We start from the raw sequence: 21,292 nt of genomic DNA, 5'->3' as shown, positions 1-21,292 counted from the left end.
ACGGGACACAAGCCTCGAACGATGTCTCTTCTCGGGCTCGACACTGCCACGTACTATATATATGTATAACGACATTTCGACGCGCACAGCGCGGATTTATCCCAGCTGTTGCCGCGCTGTGCACTTGTCTCGCATATGCGCTTCGATCGTAATAATGCATTATCCTATATAGCCGCGCAGTGCTCCTCTGCGCTTATGTAATGACATTATAATGTATGCGCGTAAACCGTAATATCAGATTGGCCGATTCGACTGTATGCGAACGTTTGCGAGATTACATTGTTAGCAGTATGCATCCCGATCGGAAGTGCGAGCTTCGCGACGACGAGGGAAAGTGTCGAGTTTTACAATAGAGCAAAGCGAATGAAAAAAATTACGGTCGAAAAAACGATCGGTGCGTATCGAGGATTTTTCATCGAAAGAGAAGAAAAAAAAAATACGAGGCACATCGCGCTCGCGAGCTGTGTATACAATTTCGTCGAGTAACGCTCGATAACGATCGCACGATCGCTGCTGATCGACGGGCGAGCACGAATCGCGACGCCGAGCTTTCGTGCATATTATAACGGCGCACACGATGCACTCACGAGAAGTTCGGAGTTCGAAGAAAAAAAGCTTGACATCCGGATCGAATTCGCGGTGACGGTTAGCGCGACGCATTTATTAATCAGAGGGCGGCCCCGCGTCTGCATCAGTTTTTTATAGTACTTACCGCGAGATGGCGTAGGGACGAATTTTTGGGGGAACCAATAGAGAAATAGCAAAGTTTCGGCATTAAGAGTGATCTTCACAAGTGAACTAATATTATGAACGTTCTCTAGGTGATGCCTTGGCCACAATTTTTACCAACCGAGCACAGAAAATGTATATTTTTGTAACTTTCTTTCCAGGCCGATTTTCGAAAAACGGCTCTGTGCTCCGTATCGTTGCTGTGAACAACTGAAACAAAGTTCAGCCAATTTCATCGGATAGTTTTCCCCGAAAACAGGATCAAAATTTTTTATCCTTCAAACAGTAATCAAAAATTTCGATCCTGTTTTCCGGGAAAACTACCCGATGAAATTGGCTGAAAGTTGGTGCAGTTATTCACAGCAACAATACGGAGGGCTCCACAGAGCCGTTTTTCGAAAATCGGTCTAGTAAAAAAGTTATTTCAATATACATTTTCTGTACTCGGTCGGTAAAAATTGTGGCCAAGGCATCACCTTAAATTGATCGAGTAGTCGTACTGTTACAGGATTGCATTATAGCAACATCGAACGTTGTCGGGCGTTTTTTTTTTTCCTCGGAACTCGATTAAAATACAAACGAGATGAAAATGGAAAGTCCCGCAGCTGCGCCTGTGAAATATTTCACAGATCTAGGCTGACTTAACTGTCCGAGAGATACCGATAGGACATATTATACTCAAAGATATTCGTATCTCAATGCATATAAATGTGCTTTTTCTCTGTCCTTCTGGTCCGGTATTTCGATGATAATGTCGTAGTATATCTCGAGGCCGCGAACGCGAGCGCCGATTATTTATATCGACGATTATTATAAACGCGGATAAAGTCCGTGCACATATGTATAACGCACTCGGCGATTATAATCGTTTGTCGAGATCGATTGCGACAAACTTCAACGCGGCGCGTATATATAAGCGAGAAAGAAGGGAGGTAAAAAAGGTGGCATGGATTTTTTATCGCGCGTCGTTACGACCGGGGGGACGTTACTCGTTTTTTTGCTCGTTAAGGATGTAAATTGCACTGCCGACACGAATACATATACGAGGCACACCAGATGATTTTTCCATCGCGATCACGATCGTCTTATTATTACAATGTAATACACGTACATATATACTACGTAATTCCCGAGAAATTCCGAGGATGCTATATAGTACGACGTATACACATTTCGTGTAGCAAACGACACATTTAGTATATATTATTCGCTGCGGCGCATAGTTGCCTCTGTTGTGCGCGCGCGCAGCTACTCCCACAGCCTCCACTCGACTCTGCTTGACTCTACGGATTCTCGTTCATTGCACGCCTACTACTATATATATAATAATACGCGTATCGCGAGAGCTCGGCCAATCGACGACGCACCGCAGCAGCAGCAGTGCAATAAGTGCGCCTATTATATACTACATCCAATAATATGATTCGAAGACGTGTCCCCCCGTTGCTGCTCTATACGCAACGTGGTCGAGCTTGTAATTGCACCAATTTTTTTTAAGCTCGAGAGAGCCCCGTGCTTATAATCTCTATCTTTGGCAAGCTTGAATGCCCTATACACGTGTGTTAAAGTAGTTTCCTCAAAAAAATGACTATCGATAACCATATATTATTGAAAGTGCTTTTGATATATGTGAGAAATTTTAGTAACTTTAACCAAACAATTTCCTAAATATAATTAATCAAAGTTCGTTATTTTAACATGCGATCCCTATGCTAGTGTGTCGAAAATACACTATTTTGTGTGATTATAAAAAAACCCATCGATAAAATCTTTTCAAAAACTAGGAGATGATTGTTCAGTATGTAGTGAAACATAGCTCAAAAACTGGAAAAACTTGACCATAAAGTTTTTGAGAAAAGTTGATGTAAAAACTTGGCAAAAATAAAAATTTTAACTTTTTAACCTGAAACTCACTTTTTAAGGTTTTTAGGGTCATTTTAAACAAAAAAGTGCTCTTGCAAATTTTCTCTAAAATCTATTTTTCAAGAGCTATAAACGATTCAAATTTAAACAATTTCAAGCAATGAATCTTTGCGATTTTTTATCTCAATTAGTATGAACTCTACGAAAAATTTAAAAAGAACAAAAGAGTCTTAGAATTTGTTAAGGAAAGCGTATGAATTTTTTCAGATTTTTTCTAGACATGTGCTCGAATTTGTAGGTCAGGTTCTGAGGGAACTATACCTTAAATGCACCGCAATGAGCAGACGAGACGTCGCTCTGTATGATATATATAATATAGCCTCGAGGCGAAAGTGTTTTTCTCCTCGAGGAGGTGTGAATCGATCACTCGAGACGAGTTAACCCAAGACACAGACACACACAGACGCATAAGTGTATAGATTGAACTCGGTCTAATTTCCGGTAGCTGCTCTCTCTCTCTCTCTCTCTCTCTCTCGATCGCTCCGAACACAAAAATTCGATGAATCATTTATATGCGTGCGCAGCTATTATACTTCGTCCATCCGAAATCCAAGTGTACAAACGACACGTATCAGTATGTGCATATGTGCATGCGTAGTCGTCCGAGTAATCTCGTTTCTCGTTCTCGTTATTAGAAAGTGAAAGTATATCAGTCTAACACGGTCGTAGCCGAATTTGACTGTACACATGTGCAGCTCCCCGGCGCAGTATACTCGAATTTCACGGCGCACGTGTTTCTGTATTTTCCACAATTATAGACCTTCCGGCGTTCAGTAAAAGCTACGACGCCGTAGTGTGTGCACGTATACACGAGAGCACAAGCGAAGATCCGTGATTTTGTTCAGTGAAAAGTAGTGAAAAAAGTGTGCGATACAACGATGGCCCAAGGCGACGACGAGCAGTACTGCACGAAAAAATTGAAGCAGTCGAGAGACAGGGTCGACTGGGACAAGAAGAACCAGCGCGAGGCGTTTCACCGCGAAGTCTATCTTCTGGTGGAGAACTGGCACGGACAACTTCCCGATTTAAGGGACATCTTTAAGTCCGACGATATCGACTTTCTTGTCCGCAAGGACTCCAGCTTCACCGGTCACGGCTCGATAAAATGTCCCATCGTCGACTTCGTGATCTCGACCGGCTACAAGGACGTGCGAAATCGTCGAGTCGGGACCACCGCGGTGCATTACCTGAGGGCACAGCACCGCGATCACCTGGAGAGCTGCGAGGACTGCCGCAGCAAAACCCCCGATGATAGCAACGTCGACAGCGTGATGAGCCGACTGTTCGAGATCTACGAAGGGCCGAACCACGAGGACACGACGTGCTTAACGCATTTTCACGTGGCCTGCGAGTACGGCCTGTACGGCGTCGTCGAGAGCTTCCTCGAGCGCTTCGATCCGTTCTGGTTGCTGGATCAGACGTGGCCGGTAACGTGGGACACGGCGCTGCATCTGGCACTGCTGCGCGATAGGCGGCGAGTCGCCGAGATGCTGCTCAAACGCGGCAATGCCAATCCGACTTATGACAACAAGAATGGAATGACGGCCCTGCATATAGTTTGTCAAAGAAATTACGACGTGGACTTCGTGAGGATGCTGTTCGAGATCGACGAAGAGAAAAATTGGCAGATGCAGGTAGACGCCCGGGACAAGGAGGGCAATACACCGTTGCACTTGGCTTTGATCAATCCAGGGAGTGAGTCGGCCGAGCTGCTGCTGTCGAGGGGCGCCAATCCGACATTGGCCAACAAAAAAAGAGAGACTCCGCTGCACTTGGCCCTGAGGCACGGCAACGTGTCGTTCGCCGCGTTGCTGCTGCGCCAGAACGGCGCCGACCCGCTCGCAGCCGACGAGAAGGGCGAGAGGCCGCTGGACATCGTCTGTCGGAGATATCGCGACAGCCAATCGCTCGAGAAGTTTTTCGGGGACCGCAGCGAACGAAAGCCATTGGCGATCAAGAGTCGGGTCGACGAAGAGGGCAACACGCCGCTGCATCTGGCGCTCCGCCAGAGAAACATCGAGTTCGCCAAGCTGCTGCTGGACCGAGACGGCGCCGAGCTCGCGGTTTGCAACTGGAGGGGCACGACGCCGCTGCATCTCGTCTGCCAGATGAGGTATCCCGTCGACGTCACGGAGAGGCTGCTGTTCGATCACCCTGTGAACGAGCAACGACCGACGAAAGTCGACGCGCTGGACGGCGAGGGCAAGACGCCGCTGCACTACGCCCTCGTCGAGGAGGACACGGCGATGGTCCAGCTGCTGCTGAGACGGGGCGCTGATCCGAGCTTGGCTCTGCACGTCGTCTGCGAGAAAAGGTTCACGCCCCAGCTGACCGAGACGCTGTTCAAGCGCTTGAACGAGCTGAACCGGAGACAATTGGCGGGGCGGATCGACGCTCGGGACGAGAAGGGCAAAACGCCGCTGCACTTGGCATTGCGCAACAACTACCTGGACGTGGCCAAGTGGCTGCTCGGACGAAAGGCCGACCCGAGCAAGGCCGAGAAGCACGGACTGATTCCTCTGCACGTGGTGTGCCGGGTGAGTCCCGCCGACGAAGACTTGGCCAAGTTATTCCTCAAGCGGGCCGGCAGAGGGCTTCGAGTCGACCGCCGAAACAAGGAGGGCAACACAGCGCTGCACTTGGCTCTGAAGAACGACGACAAGAGGATGGCCAAGAAGCTGCTGACACGATGGGCGGATCCCAATTTAGTCGGTGCAGCAGGAGAGACGCCGCTGCACGTCGTCTGCGAGAGAAACGACGACGTGGGTGTCGAGTTGGCCGAGACGCTGATCAAGTACGCCAAACGATTGCAGGTCGACGCCGTAGGTAAGCTGGGCCAGACGCCGCTGCACCTGGCCCTGCGCCACGGCAAAAAGAGGTTGGTCCAGCTGCTGCTCAAGGCGGGCGCCGATCTCGACAAGCCCGACGCCGAGGGCGAGACCGCGCTGCACATCGCCTGCCAGAAATACGACGACGACCACGACATCCTGAAGATGGTACTCTCGAAGGGCAGCAAGAGCTCGCGGCTCGACGCCCGGAACAAGTGGGGCGACACGCCGCTGCATCTGGCGCTGCGCAACGGCAGAAGGAGGGCCACCGAGTGGCTGTTGAGGCGGGGCGCCGACCCCAACGCGGCCAACGAGCGGGGCCAGACACCCCTGCACGCCATGAACCAGCCGAGAACCCGCGACGATCGCTTGGTCAAGATGTTCTTCAAGCAGCTCGGCCGCGGGCAGCAGCTGCGCATCGACGCCCGGGATCACGAGGACAGCTCGACGCCGCTGCACTGGGCGGTGCGCGGGGGACACCGGAAGGCCCTGAAGCTGCTGCTGAACAAGGGCGCTGATCCGAACGCGGTGGACGCCCGCGGCGCGACTCCGCTGCACCACATCTGCGAGGATCACCACGAGCTGGCCGGCTCGTTCCTCGGCCGCTGCGAGCGACTGAAGGCGCCCGTGCGGATGAACGAGCGCGACACGGAGGGCAACGCGCCGCTGCATCTGGCCCTGCGCAAGGCCGGCAGGGAGACGATGGAGCTGCTGCTACGCCGCGGGGCCGACCCGAGTCTGGCCAACGCCAAGGGCGAGACTCCGCTGATGACGATGATCCGGGAGAATCCCGAGGTCGAGCTGATCGAGGCGCTGCTGGAGTTCAGCGACCAAAAGTTCAAGCCGGTGCGGATGAACGATCGAGACCGCGAGGGCAACTCGCCGCTGCACTTGGCGCTGCTGCGCAATTATAACGATAGTTGCGAGTCGTGGAGGAAGCTGGTCGAGCTGCTGCTGAGGGCAGGTGCGGATCCGAATTTGGCCAACGAGGAGGGCCGGACGCCGCTGCATCTCGTCTGCGAGAGACACCGCCGGGACCTGCTGGAGATCGTGTTCGATCGGTACGACGGTCAGGTGCGGGTGAACGCCCGGGACAAGAAGGGCAATACGGCGCTACACGTGGCCGCCGCCGCCGACAGCAGCAGAGACCTGATTGAGTTTCTGCTCGGTAAGGGAGCCGACCCGTCGATAGCCAACGCGGAGGGCGCGACGCCGCTGCACATCGTCTGCCGGGGATATCGCGACGTCGACTCGGCCCGGATGCTGTTCGAGCGCTGCGACAAGAAGAAACTGCTGGCGCGCGACGACGAGGGCAACGCGCCGCTGCATCTGGCGCTGCAGTTCGGTGGCCGCGCCGACGCCAAGCGCCTGGTGAGGCTGCTGCTGGCCAGAGGCGCCGACCCCAACGAGGCCAATGGCGAGGAGGGCGCCACTCCGGTGCACCTCGTCTGCAAGAGATACCGCGACCCCCAACTGGTGGAGGCGTTCTTCACGATGTGCGACGATTTGCACAAGCGGCTGCGCTTCGACGCCCGTGACAAGATGGGCGATACGCCGCTGCACCTGGCCTTGGTGTGGGCCAACCAGAGGGCCACGGAGATGATGCTGCGGAGAGGCGCCGATCCGAACCAGGTCAACGAGGCGGGCGAGACGCCTCTGCACGTCATGAGCAAGGACCGCTACTACGAGGACTCGATGAAGATGTTTCTTAGGATCTGCGACGAGATGGGTCGCGAGGTTAGGGTCAACGGCAGGGATATGTGGGGCAACGCAGCGCTGCACTTGGCTCTGTCTTGTGGCGCCGGAAGCTCGGTCGAAGCGCTGCTGAGGCGGGGCGCCGACCCCAACACGACCAACGCCCGAGGACTGACGGCCGTGCAAATTTGCCTCGATAACGAAAACGACGCCGAAAACTTGCTGGAGCTGCTGTTCGAGATCAGCGACGACTTCGATCGGACGGTAAAAGTCGATGTCCGGGACAAGTTGGGTCGAACGCCGCTCCAATTGGCCGTGGCGAGTCTCTCGCCGCGGGCCGTGGAGCTGCTCCTGAATCACGGCGCTGATGTGTCGAGCTTCGTTTTCCCCACCCAGACTTTTGGCCGGAAATTTCGACGCTGCGTCGGCTACGAGACCAATAGTTTGAGATTCAGACTGGTCGCGGGAGCTCTGGGCTGCGTCGAACACCTGGAGACGAGGGGATACGAGCTGAAGCGCGACGCGACCCGAGCCATCGTGCAATTTTTCTCGAGGCACCGATTGTTCGACGAGTCGTGGTCGTTGTCGTCGGGCTACAGGTACAACGAGGGCTGGTTCGCGAGAAAGGGAAAATCGATCATGATAAAGCCGAGCCTGTCGCTCTACGACGCGCACCGGTTGCGGGCCGAGGAGCTTCCGAGAGCACTGACTCACGCGGACCTCTTCGAGCTGGTGCGATCGGAAAAATTCCGCGAGCTCTTCCACAAGAGGGCTAGCATCTACCTGGTGGATCTGTTCGAGAGGATGGCGAGGGAATTTTTAATGCGATGGGCGCTGGATGCTTTCGCGGAGCTGACTCGAGGCCGCTTGTCCGACCAATTCTTCAAGATGATAATCGGAGACTCGCCGAGCAATCAAGATTTGCGCAATATTTGCGTGAAGGCTGCTCTATTGGCCGCTGCATCTCGTCTGCGAGAGACACCGCCGGGACCTGCTGGAGATCGTGTTCGATCGGTACGACGGTCAGGTGCGGGTGAACGCCCGGGACAAGAAGGGCAATACGGCGCTACACGTGGCCGCCGCCGCCGACAGCAGCAGAGACCTGATCGAGTTTTTGCTCGGTAAGGGAGCCGACCCGTCGATAGTCAACGCGGAGGGCGCGACGCCGCTGCACATCGTCTGCCGGGGATCCCGGAAGAACGTAGTTATGTATCTTATGTCTAATGTTATTTAATAAATAAATTTGAAAAAAAAAAACGATTGGATTTTCTCATTGATAATACCATGATCATTTATAATAAATGTTCTCCATAATATCTACGATAAAACTGTGATAAGTACTATGGGTTTGTGAAACTTTATTTGCAGAACAACAAAATTTACTAACAAAACCAATAGTTTGAGGTAAACTTTCAAACACTTTTAATCGCAGACAAAAACTCGAAAAAAATTATTGACCCGAAAAATCAAATTTTCATAAGAAATAGGATAACTGGAATTCGGCATTCGTAGTTGAATCCTTTTATTTGAACTTCAGGGTACTGAGAACCATTTTTCATGTAAAATTATGACATACAATTTCATTATTTATTTGGCATAAGAAACTTGAAGAATTCCTTTTCATCAATATCCGGTCACTTTACACTAAAATATATTTTCATTGATCAATTAAAAAAACACTTTGTAAAACGAAAATTACACTTGTCGAATAAACTCGACTATATACGATTTGAATCATTTTCAATCTTGTCCGCGTACTTTTTTAATTTAGCTACAGGATCGGCTGAATATCGGGAATAGCCGGGTATCGGTAAATACTCGAGAAAAAAAATCGCGGGTACTCGCGCAGACTCAGGCAGCTGCGGTGTCGATACTTTTGATTTTTTTTCAACGCGATCTCCCCCGCGTCCGTACAAGCGCGTTATATATGGGCTAAATCGCGTCAACTGTCCCCCCCTCTTTTGATGTGAAACATCTATATTCGCGTTTGGTGTCAGTACAGGGGTAAACCCGTAAAAACCGAGCGTCCGTCCGTCCGAGCGAGCGCAACTTTGGTAGTAGAACTACCTATACAGCGTCGGTTGGCGCTACGCGCTGTGATTGGCTACCGCGCCAGCTACAGAACTGCTTTCTGCTGTTGCCCGCTACCGAGACTCGACGCGCGTATCTCTTTCTCTCTCGCTCTCGCACGCGCGTATGTCTGTGTTTACGTATACGCACGAGGCAATGTAACAGCATAAGCAGCAGCAGTCAGCTTGGCTCACGGCATTGACTGCGTTGAGATATCTTTCACTCTCTTGCTTATATGCGTACGATAATACATAGAATACGTATGTGCTATCTATGCGTATACGTCGCGAGATTCTACGCACTATCATGCATGTTTTTTAGTTACATTCGAAAATCGTTTCTGCTAAAAAAATTTTAAACTCCTATAAAATGCTGTAAACAGTTTGATTTTAGACTGCAATAAAAGTTATTATAATTATACACGAGCTGCGTTAATGCGTAAGGGCTCGTACTGCGGAGGCACAAAATAATCGAAATTACTCACGTTGTTGCCTCGCAGACGAGGCCAAGTACCACGCAGATATGATGCAAGTCGCCGAGGTTTTATGCTGCTGCGATGGAGATCTTCGGGTCTGCCAGGTCGTATAACGTATAACACTTTTTGATCAAGTTCTTCATTTTCGAGTAAAAAAATTGAATTAATAAAATTTTGAATGAAATGAACCATGAATAGAGGCACTCGAACCGGAAAACAACCATAGATAAAAAAATTATGCAATGCAAAAAATAAAAAAGTATTAAAAAGTTATAATTTTCTAGGCTCGTAATCGTCATAATTGTGCCGTTTGTTGACAAATAGAAGTAGATAGTGAAAAACCCCTTAAAGGAAATTGGGCACAAGTGGCGTTTGCTCGTAATCATCATGAAACAGCCCTTCAGAATAGTCGCTGAGATTCCGCTTNGACCCACTTGCTCGCGTCAGCCAGGAAAAGACTTTCTCCCATAAGGCCACGTGTTATCGATAAGACAGCTCGGAGTATCCCGGCAAGAGGCTGTGGTATCTATAGGGAACTTGGGCACAAGTGGTGTTTGCTTACACTCATCGAGAGATAGTCCTCCTGGATAGTCGCTGAGATGGTGTCTGGGACGTATTGTAAGGAAATTTAGAACTGAACATCATTTTTTTATATTCAAAACCAGTTGACGATTTTCGTGGAGACGTCACATGTTGCAAGTACGAGAAGAGGTTTGGGCAATTTGGGACTCGTCTTGAGCTATAAATGATTTTACATAAGAGTCGCAGAGATTCCGCATGTAACAATTGTGAGAAGCCGTTTGGATCACGAAAGTCGTTCCAAATGTCTTCTTTCACTTGTCACATGCGTAATCTTTGGGACTTTTCTGTACTGTCATTTGTAGTTCAGGTCGTGTCCCATTTTGTCCAAATTTCTTCTCGAACTTGTAGCAGGTGACATCTTTGCGAGAATCGTTTAATGGTTTTTGATAAAAAAGAAACGATGTTTAAGTCTGCCTTGACTTTCCAATCCGTCGCAAGCGGAATCTCAGCGACTATTCTGAAGGGCTGTTTCATGATGATTACGAGCAAACGCCACTTGTGCCCAATTTCCTTTAAGGGGTTTTTCACTATCTACTTCTATTTGTCAACAAACGGCACAATTATGACGATTACGAGCCTAGAAAATTATAACTTTTTAATACTTTTTTATTTTTTGCATTGCATAATTTTTTTATCTATGGTTGTTTTCCGGTTCGAGTGCCTCTATTCATGGTTCATTTCATTCAAAATTTTATTAATTCAATTTTTTTACTCGAAAATGAAGAACTTGACCAAAAAGTGTTATACGTTATACGACCTGGCAGACCCGAAGATCTCCATCGCAGCAGCATAAAACCTCGGCGACTTGCGTCATATCTGCGTGGTACTTGGCCTCGTCTGCAAGGCAACAACGTGAGTAATTTCGATTATTTTGTGCTTCCGTAGTACGAGCCCTTACGCATTAACGCAGCTCGTGTATAGTACGGTCAGTTATCGCTCCATTCGTTTGGAAAAAGGCTTTTCCTGGCTGCATAATTGACCTTCCTATGTTCCAATAAAATATGGTTTTTCTCTAGATTTCCTCTATTCTTGACTCATATCATGTTAAATAATGAATTCTATTTGTGTACCAACTACCAAAATTTATCAGAAGTTGTATTTTGGTGTATCGATGAACATATTACAATATTGACCATATCGCTGGATACGAACATGTTTATTTTTGCCATTAAAGCTGAAATTTAAAAATTAAGGTACTTGGAGTTTATGAATATGATTTTTGACATCAGATTTTACAAAAAAACATGTTTCAATCATTTTTTAATATTTACCTTTGGAAAACAGAATAAAATATGAAAAATCAAAAAACTCTGTTCCAAGGGGGAGAACAATTTGACGCGATATATCCCATATATACAGATCCTGCATATAGTGCACAACAGCTATCTCGAGACCTGCAGCAGCGGCTCCGTGATATAACTTATAGCTACCGCATGCGATCGTGCACGAGGCACATGTGTGTGCGTGTGCGTGTGTACAGGAATATGATGCGCGCGACTCGGAACTCACGGCGAGCTGCGAGCGCGCATCGCGGAACTAATTACGCCGCGATTCTTCTCTTTTTTCTCCTCCTCCACCCCGTGTACATATATTGCATATAAAAAGTTCGGAGCGCCGTGACTTCGTGCTGCAGTAACACGTTGTATAATATTATTACAAGCTCCGCCACTGACTGCGCACTGCACACGCGACGACCGACCGACGAGGCTATATATATATCGAAAAGTCTTTGGCGCGTGTGTACACTCGAATTGCAGCGAATTAATGACGTATTTTCTCTACTCTTCGTCGTCGTCGTCATCGCGCGCGCAGCATCGACGCGGACGAGGACGATGACTATGCGGGGCCAATATCGCGTCCGTTCGTTGTACTCGCGCTTTGCGAGTATATATGTACACGCGCGGCCAGGTGATTTCTCGTCTTCTCTGCGGCTTTTATAAATGCAGACACACACACGTACGTCTTACATAGCAGCTCACCCAGGCGATTCCAGAAAAAGACTCGCTTCAGTTCACCGCAAAACCGTACGTACACGTACGCGCGTGTATACGTGTTCCTTGGGCGCGCAAGTGCGAGTGAACGCGGCACCGAGCTATATATCCTCGAGCTAACGGTATACGATGCACTTCTCTCTCGGCTAGCCGTGCATCCATCCCATAATGCACAATCGTCTAGGCTCCTTTATGGCACTGTACAATGTTGTACGTATACGCTGTATGTTGCTGGAACAGATAGAGAGAGAGAGAGAAAAGGAAACTGAGGCACATGCCGAAGCTTACTAGTATACACATCTGACGATGAGCTTTCAATTCCGAGACGCTCCGAAAGAAACGCTACCATTACTGCGCTAAATTAGCAGTGAGAATACCTAAATTTTTATGCGCACCGAAAATATATGTTTTGAAACTATACATAAATCATACATCAAAATACGAGATAATCTTGCTCTTTCCTATCGTATGTCGTTACACGACAACTTTTACACGATAGCGTATCAATTATTTTTGAAGTATATACGTGTACTTCTGAATCCTCGATTCTTACCGAGGGCAAAAGAGCTGCCAATGAACAGAATTAAATTTCATTAACTAATGTCACGCTAATCGTCATTTTTACTCGTTTATACGTACGAATTCTGCGTATGGATAGGTTCAAATAAATTTCGACGTTATTCATTGAATTTTTTTTTCTATATTCGAAACTAAAATAGTAACATTATATTTAATTAAATTGAATAACATGTAAGTACAATTAAATTGAACATGTATTAAAATATATATTTATCGTACTGATCTGAACAAAACTTTTATAAATTCGGCAGCTTTTTTGCTTAAATATTTTGCATTATGCTTATCAGCAACTCTTAGAACGTCTAGTGCGTTTTCAGCCGATAAATTGGAGCCTATTATTTGTTCGCACTCACTTTTCAATTCTTCAAGTTGATACTTGTCAGCAGCTGCTAAAACATCCATTGCTAAAGGAAATCCTGGTTTTACAACCCTACCCGTGTAGATGTATCGCAGCAACTCAACTGCAGTCTTATAAGTAACATCCACCATATCAACTGATTGAGATTTGTTTCCGCCCTTTTCGCGTTTGAACATGGTTCTGAATACTGAACTGGCACTAGCGAGCACGACTCTATGCGCTGGGATTTTCTTTCCATCTGCAGTTTTTAGCGTAACATCGCTCAGTTCTTTCTCGAGAAATATCCAATCGAAATTATGTTTCGGTGAAAGGCCTTCGTTCGCGTCGTCGCCTTCGTAGTTAGCAGAATTCTCTTCCTCTCCCGTGGCAACTTTCAATTCGCAGTGAACGACCATAGTACCCGTTGACGAAATAAATTTATTCATTTCGAGGGTGGGAATCGCGAAAATTTCTTCTAAGCCCTCCTTCGTGGTTATTTGGTAGGTATCCGTTTTGGTGAAAACACTCGCGTCGTCCTTCATAACTGATATTTTGTATGTACAAGGTAAATTTTTGTTCAAATTGGATGAACTGGATATATGTAACGTTGAATAATCTGAATATTTTCCTGAACTATAATACCTCGTCTCGAATATCAATTGAAACTCCATTTCATCGGTAGCAAATAAGGTCGAATTCACGTAGCCACGATCCTTTTCACGAATTAAGATAAAATCTTCTATTACCCACAAATAATTATAGTCTTTTGTATCAACGTATGAGTGGGTTGTGAATTTCTTGACGTTCGACATTGTACACCGTTAAAAAAGCTCAAAAGTAGTTTTCAGACAGAGAGAAAGACTCGAATGCCGCGCACGAATAGGCCTGGACTGAGCAGATTCGATATTTAATTGATGTGCTACGTACCACGTTTATTTGTTGTTGTTATTGATGCGCAGGTCTTTGGACCGATCTGCTGTGTTTATGTTTGAAGGAAAGGCCCGTTGGATTTTGATATATTTGAAAAATGAATAGACGTGTTCTCGTACATAGGCGATTTTATTTTAATCGGAAGAGCGATACATCATGTTTTCGAACGCAAGCGAACAATAAATAATTAAAATTCGATTAAAATTTAAAAATGTATGCAAATCATCTATCGCATCATTTTGAAAAAAATCGTTCCATACCGAGAAGCATGTCGCCCACATCGTCGGAGTCCGGAGATCGGTGGATGTGCAGTTTCATAAAATTAATTGCGTTCTTTTTCAAATTTTTCATGCTACATTTATCGGCAATTTTTAGAATATCTATGGCGTTCTTAGTAGATAAATTCCTGCTCAATATTTCTTCGCACTTTCTTTGCAACTCTTCGAGTTGATATTTGTCAGCGGCCATCAGAAGATCAATAATGAAAGAAACTTCTTCTTTTTCGACACTACCCGTGTAGATGAATCGTAGCATCTCAACTGCTGTCTCATAACCAATATCCGTCATATTAACCGATTGACTTTTGTTTTCCAACATATCGTGGCTGAACATGGCTTTGAATACAGGACTAGCAGCAGCGAGCACGACCCTATGCGTTGGAATATCCTTTCCAGATGCAGTTTGTAACTTTACATCACTCAAATTTTTATCAAGAAATACCCAGTCGAATTTCAGTTTCGGTATCGTTGCCGTAGCGTCATTAACTATTGGTCCGGAGTTTAGAAACGATGTTACATTTCCCCTCGATAATTTCAAGTTGCAATCAACAGTTATAGTCTCCGCCGTACTGTGTAATATAGATGAATGATAACCATTTACCAACATAATGGCGATATCTTTATTTACTTCAATAATTGCACTACCACATATCGGCATGACCTTTCTCCTATCCACAGTAACATATGCGTCGTAGTCGCATTTGAACTCGTTCACTGCGTTTTTGTAGTGTAGATATAAATTTCTAACCAATGAACTAGAATCAAGACCACGTTGAAGTTCATCGATCAATCGAAAGTAAAATTTTACATCGCATTTGGTACTAAATATCGGCGATACTAAAAGTTCACCTTGTTTGAATGGTAAAAATTGTACATTTTCAATTATCCACGTAAAGTCGTAATCTTCCCGATCAATTAGCGTATAGCCTGTGGCTTTATTGACGCTCGACATTTTTCTAAGTCACTTGGATCACAAACACTAACCGTTGGACTGTATGTGTCTACGACGATTTTTTGACAGTTACAACTGACTATTGGAAAAGTCAAAATCAGTAAGAGTAATCGAAAGGACACTTTTTTCTAGTTTAGCTGACCACTGAGTTCTTACTCCTTATTCGTTAATGCGCAATCTTCCTTTGCGATTTTTTTCAGATAAGTATCACGCACGAGTGGTGTACATTTTCTGTGAAATAACGAGAAATATTGACTCTATCTAGAAGGTAAAAGGTTAGGATATTTGCTGGTGCAAATGTTTTTCACGTTCGACGCGCAGTCAACTTTCGTAAGCTCGCTCCTGTATATATAGTTACAGAAAAATATCAAAAACGATTCTGCGTTCTAAGCTGTAGATTAAAAACTTTGAAAGATCATTTTTGTTTATAAAAAAATGGCACACATCTCTTAATCTTCAAGTGCTCTTGATGAAAAAAAAATTATCAATCGCAGATCCACTGAAATGAGAATCATAATGAGATTCTTAAATATTTTTCTTTTCTTTTTCAGGAATCGGCCTTGAAGCGACTCGATTCTCAATGTAATCTCACACATCCCTAATTGAAGAAGCTCGCGCCATTTACCGATCAACAATGCCATTGCATTCGTTGTGTATAATATGAATTGCGACGCGCGATGCATTAGAGGACGACCGCGAAAAACATAATTTTACGATGTAGGTATTTGCCGCAGCGATATATATATAGTCCTTGCAGTTTTACGACGTTAATTTTTTTCTCTCTCCTCATTCTTCTTCTTATTTTTTTTTTCCTTTTCATCGTCGACTCGTCTCTACGTGTGTGTGTGCATCGTAAAGTCGAACGACGACGACAAAAAAAGCTTCGTATGTGTCTAGCTGCTGCTGCTGCTGTGTCATCCTATAATACGGCATGCGCACGACAACACATCAACGCACCTCCGCATCGGGATAATCAATTTTTCTCCAGTCGCAATGACGATCCATTAATAAAGCCTTTCCGCGCGCGGCGAATCAATCGTGCCCCATTGTCCCAAGACAAGAGCAGCTTCAAATGTAATGTTGCATTACCGATTTATAATGGCAACGGGAGAGAGCTTGATTAGATTTTAATTGGCATATTCGAGGCTCGCGCGTACATAAATAGTGACTTGAAATTTTAGGAAAGAAAAAAAAAATTACGACGATGACAAATAGCTCGAACGCATGATGCGTACACGACGCTCTGTAGCGATCGTAAATTTTCATCAAGTCGTGAGCGTGCGTGTTATGTGTTTTTTTTTGCATCCAACGTGATACGCTAATTCGTGAATTGTGCAAGACACGCGTAAAGCTCACCGTCGAACGTTATGAAAAAAAAAAAAAAACACTCCGGATCCTTGCGTGCACGATATCTTTTTTATATTGCATCGAAAAATGAAAAAAATAAATGAGTAAAACAATCGAATCAGCAGCGAGAACGACGGTGAATCCATCTTATTCTACTCGAGCGTCGAGGAAACGCCTCGTCGATCTCTAAATGGCGAGTATCATATTTACCTGCTCCTTTGAGAATAGAAAAAGACATTACTATTCAATTCATTAAATCTTCGTTTTCCTCTATTTGCGTTACCTAAACAACTTACAACCAACACTCATAATATTCAGAGTAATGTAACTACATAATTATTTTATTTTCAACCCGAAAAATCAAAGTTCTTATTTCAATGCTGCAGATAACGTTAAAACATTGATTTATTCTCTATAATTAATGATTAAGATAGTTTCTGCACCTACAGAATATTTTTTTACAAAAGTAATCTTATCGCTTCTCTAACAAATCTTCCAAATAAAAAAATACAATAACCGCATTATAACATTTGAGTGCATCGTTCCCTTTTTCTCACTAACTGATATGAAATTCAATGTCATCAATGAGCGCTTATTGTAAACATCATATTTAAACCCCGCTGCCAGTCCATTGGCAAATAGCTTCCTCGTGGAGAAAATGCTTTTGTTTATTATAAAGTAACTAAATCTCTATTATTAATAAATTAAGTATAAATCTTCAGTTGAAGATGATAAAAAGAGGGCTTCATCGTTGGTACAATCGGCAACAAATACAATTTAAGTCAACGCAAGTTACCGTCCCGTTCTCTCGATTTTGCTATGCGATTCACATTCACACATACGCGCGCGCACACATACATACGAACGGACGTATGTATACATAGGTCGCAGACAGGCTTGAACAGCACCGGCAAAAAGCCGGTAATGTTTTGACTCGCAGCGCCACCGACGACTAACGAGTCCTGTACGAGTCATTTTTCGCTAAAATTTTGTAGGCTGCTATTTTATTATCTAGCGCGGATAAAAAACAAATATTTATAGTCCATCGATGTTTGTATACAGCAGCACATTTGATTACACTTGAGACGCCGCTGGTTTAACGGTTATCTTTCAATTAGTTTCTGTGATGATTGTGAAATTCAAAAGTTTACTCTTGTTTTGATAGTTCAAATTTTAGTCATGACTGACTCCATCCCTGATAGGACTGACGTTCACTTCCCAAAAATATTTAAAGGTTACGAATTTCAATTGTTGGGATTGACACCAGAAATTGAAGAAAGGTACCGAAAGATAGTTACGGTAATAGATTTAAAACTTCATATAACAATTTACTTCTCACATTAAATTATGGGAGTTTTATTTTTGTAAACAATTATTTCAAGGATCTTGGAGGAAAAGTTTCCAATCAAAGTGGTTATGCACTTACTACTAGAGATCATGTTGTAAAACTTCTCAAATCTACAAAAAATGATAACAATTTACTCAATGTTACACGAATGTATAAAATCTTATATCTCCTTCATTCGATAGAAGCTAGAAAGCCGTTACCAATAGACTTATACAGGTATTTAACTTTTTCTTGAATTTTTCTCGTAATCTTTTTTCAGTAAGTTATCATTAATTTATTCCCACAGATTTGAAAGTGTAAAAAAACAAGCTGAAGAAAAAACAAATAAACGAAGTTTTCAACAACTCCTGCAGGAAGAACAGCAAGAAAAATTTACTCAAAAACCACACAAGAGATTGAAAATTGATAGTAGTTCTAGTGAAGAAGAAGATATCATACCTGCTTCAAATGATTCATCTATTTCTATTGAATCTAAAATAAAACTTACACCCAATGGAAGCATAAATAATCATAGCATAAATGTTGAAAACATAAGCGAGAGTTTGGAATCAGAGGCAAGACTTAGGCACAATAGTATCACAAATAATAGAACTATAAGCAAGAGTGATGATGATAGTATTGAAAATAATGGTGGTGATGATAGCATTGAAAGTATTGGTAGTAATGATGAAGAACGTTTTATTGAGAATAGGTATTGATATTTTTTTAAGAAGAAATATATTATAATATATTATAATACATAGAACGAACATATTATATTTTCAGTTCCAAATGGTGGATTAGTCAAGATATACCCGAAAATGCTAGATGTAAACAAGATCTATGTACTTTTTCACCAGAAATACATAGATCACATGGGAAACCACAGTAAAATAACTTGATTAAATTTTAATAATATTATGTTTAGAGTAATTATATAATCAATTTTATATCTTTACAGATATTCATTGAACTTGTTCGAGCAAAGAATTATGCTTGCATTCATAATCAAATTCAATGTGATAGATAAAATCAAAGGAGGAAAAATTTATAAAGATATGGGAAAATGTGGGGTACGTATTATGGATAATTTTATTGAATGATAATTTTATTAAAATTGGATGAATACATGACATTTTTTTTACAGTATTTAACCCACCGTACACATGAAACTTTGAGGAATAATATGAGGAGATCAATAATGCCTAAAATTAATACATATGGGTTACCAGAAAATATTTTAAAGCAATTCGAAGAATACAAATAATTAACGGTGCATATAAAAATACTAAATGAAATTTTTCAGTATTGTTAGATCTATTTTTTTTTTACTTTTATTAATATTTTGACTAGCTTGAAAATCTAACGTGTTCAAATCTTTAAGTATTCAAAATACCATTTTGAATTAAATAGCGATAAAAGGAAATTGTCTTTGTTTTGTAATTTCTAAACTATCGGATGTACAAAAAATAATAAGAGAACATGAATTGTTGCCCAAGCTCTAAATTTAATTGTGCGTCATAAGAAATAATATGTTTTTGTTTAAACCAATATTCTCATGAGATACATTATAGTGGATAATTTTGTTAGGCTATTTGCAATGGAGAAACTAAATCCGTTAAAACGATCAAATGTACATAGGAGAAACGATAATTCTTACAAATTTAAAGCTTTACATGCTATAATAAAGTGTGTTACGCATGAAAACAAAAAAAAAAACGTAAAGTGATTCATTTTTGTAAATAACTCGAGGGAACCTACCGCGACAAATGAAGAAAGAAATGGGCTGCGCCTCTTAACACGGGCGCACGAGTGCTCCGACAATATTATCCACATATGCGAGAGAAAGAGACGATGAGAATTACACACGAACCGGTTGAACATCTCGCTCGGCTCGGCTATATAATACGGCACCACATTGGTGTAGCAGTGGTAGCGTATATATACAGGTGAAGGCGAATTCTCGGACGTCGCGCGGCCGTCGATATCTTCATGCTCGCGCGCAGGATGTTACGCAACGATCCGTACGTTTCTCGATCCCTTATGTGCATAATGTACGAGTCCGTGAGTGGCGAAAGATGATACGCTCGATTTCGTCTCGCGCACACACACACACACACACATCTCAATTCCGCCGAACGATCGCGAATTTTACGTGCTTTTTGTCTCGCGGTCGGGGAGCAGCGTCTCGTTATCGAGCTTTTTTTTGCGTTACGATACACCGGCGCGGACAAATTTGACCCGAGCGCGCCTAACAGCTACTAGCTCCGTTTGTGGAGCGAATCGGGCGAATTTTTCCTCGTCGGTGCGCGCGCGAGGACACTGAAAAAAAAATTAAATAAATCCAACGTATACGTTTCTCAATTAAGTTTTATAATCAGAGCGAGCAGCGCGCGGCAGAAGCAGCAGCAGAATTGCACACACACACAGACACAGACATAGCGCTAAATGCACACATTTTCCGTGCGTATCTTGCATTATATATACACCACTTCCAATTAGATTTAATTGATAATTAAGGCTTGGTAAAGGAATAAGGCTCGCGAGCTCGAGCGAGTTTAAACCGAAGCCGCCGCCGCCGTCGACCTTTTTTTCTTTCAATTTCGGCTAAGATTTTTGCGTGTGTGCAGACGTGCACTACCACTCGGTTGATAATAACATAACGTGACTCCGTGTGCGCATGTGTCGCCTTTACATATACGTAATAATGTTGATGATTCTCGCTTATATTACAATCCTACGTACGCGACAGTCGCGCGACACGTGTATTTCTCTGCCACAAGGTTGCGTCGCGTCGCCGTATCCTATAATATATAATGAACAATTTTGCAAGCCTCAAAGAAGGGGTCGCGTCGAGTCGAGAAAATGAGAGATGAGATACACATGTATATACGACGACGACGACGACGACGACGAGCCAACATGCAAATTGCGAGCTGCGGATTTTTTGTCGCCGTTGTCGCGATATCGCAGCAGCAGCAACCGTTACTTTTTGCGCGCGCGCGAAGACGAGGCGCAAAAAGTGCAAAAAATCTCATTAGCCAAGCGCGAGCAGCTCTCGCGCGGCCAGCTAGATTACACGTATTATATTATGCCGAGAGCTGCGCTGCATCGTACAACACAAGGTGCAATGTAAATAATAAATGTAATGTTTTTTTTTTTTTTTTATATGTAGAGATGATGGAGTCGTGAGCTCAGCTGAATATTTTCGCTTATCGCTCGATTGTGCGGCGGCGATGCGGCTTTGCG

At 44.2% G+C, this 21,292-nt stretch overlaps 4 protein-coding genes across 4 annotated transcripts; 2 read left to right on the top strand and 2 right to left on the bottom strand.

Annotated features, from left to right (window-relative positions):
- The first annotated feature begins 3,530 nt into the window (after positions 1-3,530).
- Positions 3,531-8,409, top strand: LOC106659471 (serine/threonine-protein phosphatase 6 regulatory ankyrin repeat subunit A-like). Its single transcript, XM_023460718.1, has 2 exons — positions 3,531-8,044; positions 8,118-8,409. Exons 1-2 carry the CDS (start codon positions 3,531-3,533, stop codon positions 8,407-8,409), a joined length of 4,806 nt encoding a protein of 1,601 aa, XP_023316486.1.
- A 4,600-nt stretch (positions 8,410-13,009) lies between these two features.
- Positions 13,010-14,111, bottom strand: LOC106657635 (speckle-type POZ protein A-like). The gene has a single exon (XM_014379239.2). It carries the CDS (start codon positions 14,019-14,021, stop codon positions 13,083-13,085), a length of 939 nt encoding a protein of 312 aa, XP_014234725.1. The 5' UTR covers positions 14,022-14,111; the 3' UTR covers positions 13,010-13,082.
- Positions 14,112-14,373: 262 nt separating this feature from the next.
- LOC106657590 (protein roadkill-like) lies at positions 14,374-15,369 on the bottom strand. Its single transcript, XM_014379187.1, has one exon. It carries the CDS (start codon positions 15,367-15,369, stop codon positions 14,374-14,376), a length of 996 nt encoding a protein of 331 aa, XP_014234673.1.
- A 2,316-nt stretch (positions 15,370-17,685) lies between these two features.
- LOC106657633 lies at positions 17,686-19,464 on the top strand. Its single transcript, XM_014379237.2, has 6 exons — positions 17,686-18,015; positions 18,099-18,280; positions 18,351-18,755; positions 18,830-18,931; positions 19,005-19,116; positions 19,191-19,464. The coding sequence occupies exons 1-6, from the start codon at positions 17,896-17,898 to the stop codon at positions 19,308-19,310; spliced, it is 1,041 nt and encodes a 346-aa protein (XP_014234723.1). The 5' UTR covers positions 17,686-17,895; the 3' UTR covers positions 19,311-19,464.
- Positions 19,465-21,292: the final 1,828 nt, after the last annotated feature.

The sequence above is a fragment of the Trichogramma pretiosum genome, unplaced genomic scaffold, assembly GCF_000599845.2.
Source record: "Trichogramma pretiosum strain Unisexual culture from Peru unplaced genomic scaffold, Tpre_2.0 scaffold131, whole genome shotgun sequence".
Taxonomy (NCBI): domain Eukaryota; kingdom Metazoa; phylum Arthropoda; class Insecta; order Hymenoptera; family Trichogrammatidae; genus Trichogramma; species Trichogramma pretiosum.
Note: the sequence above shows the minus strand (reverse complement) of the source record. Positions and strands in the feature narration are given on the sequence as shown.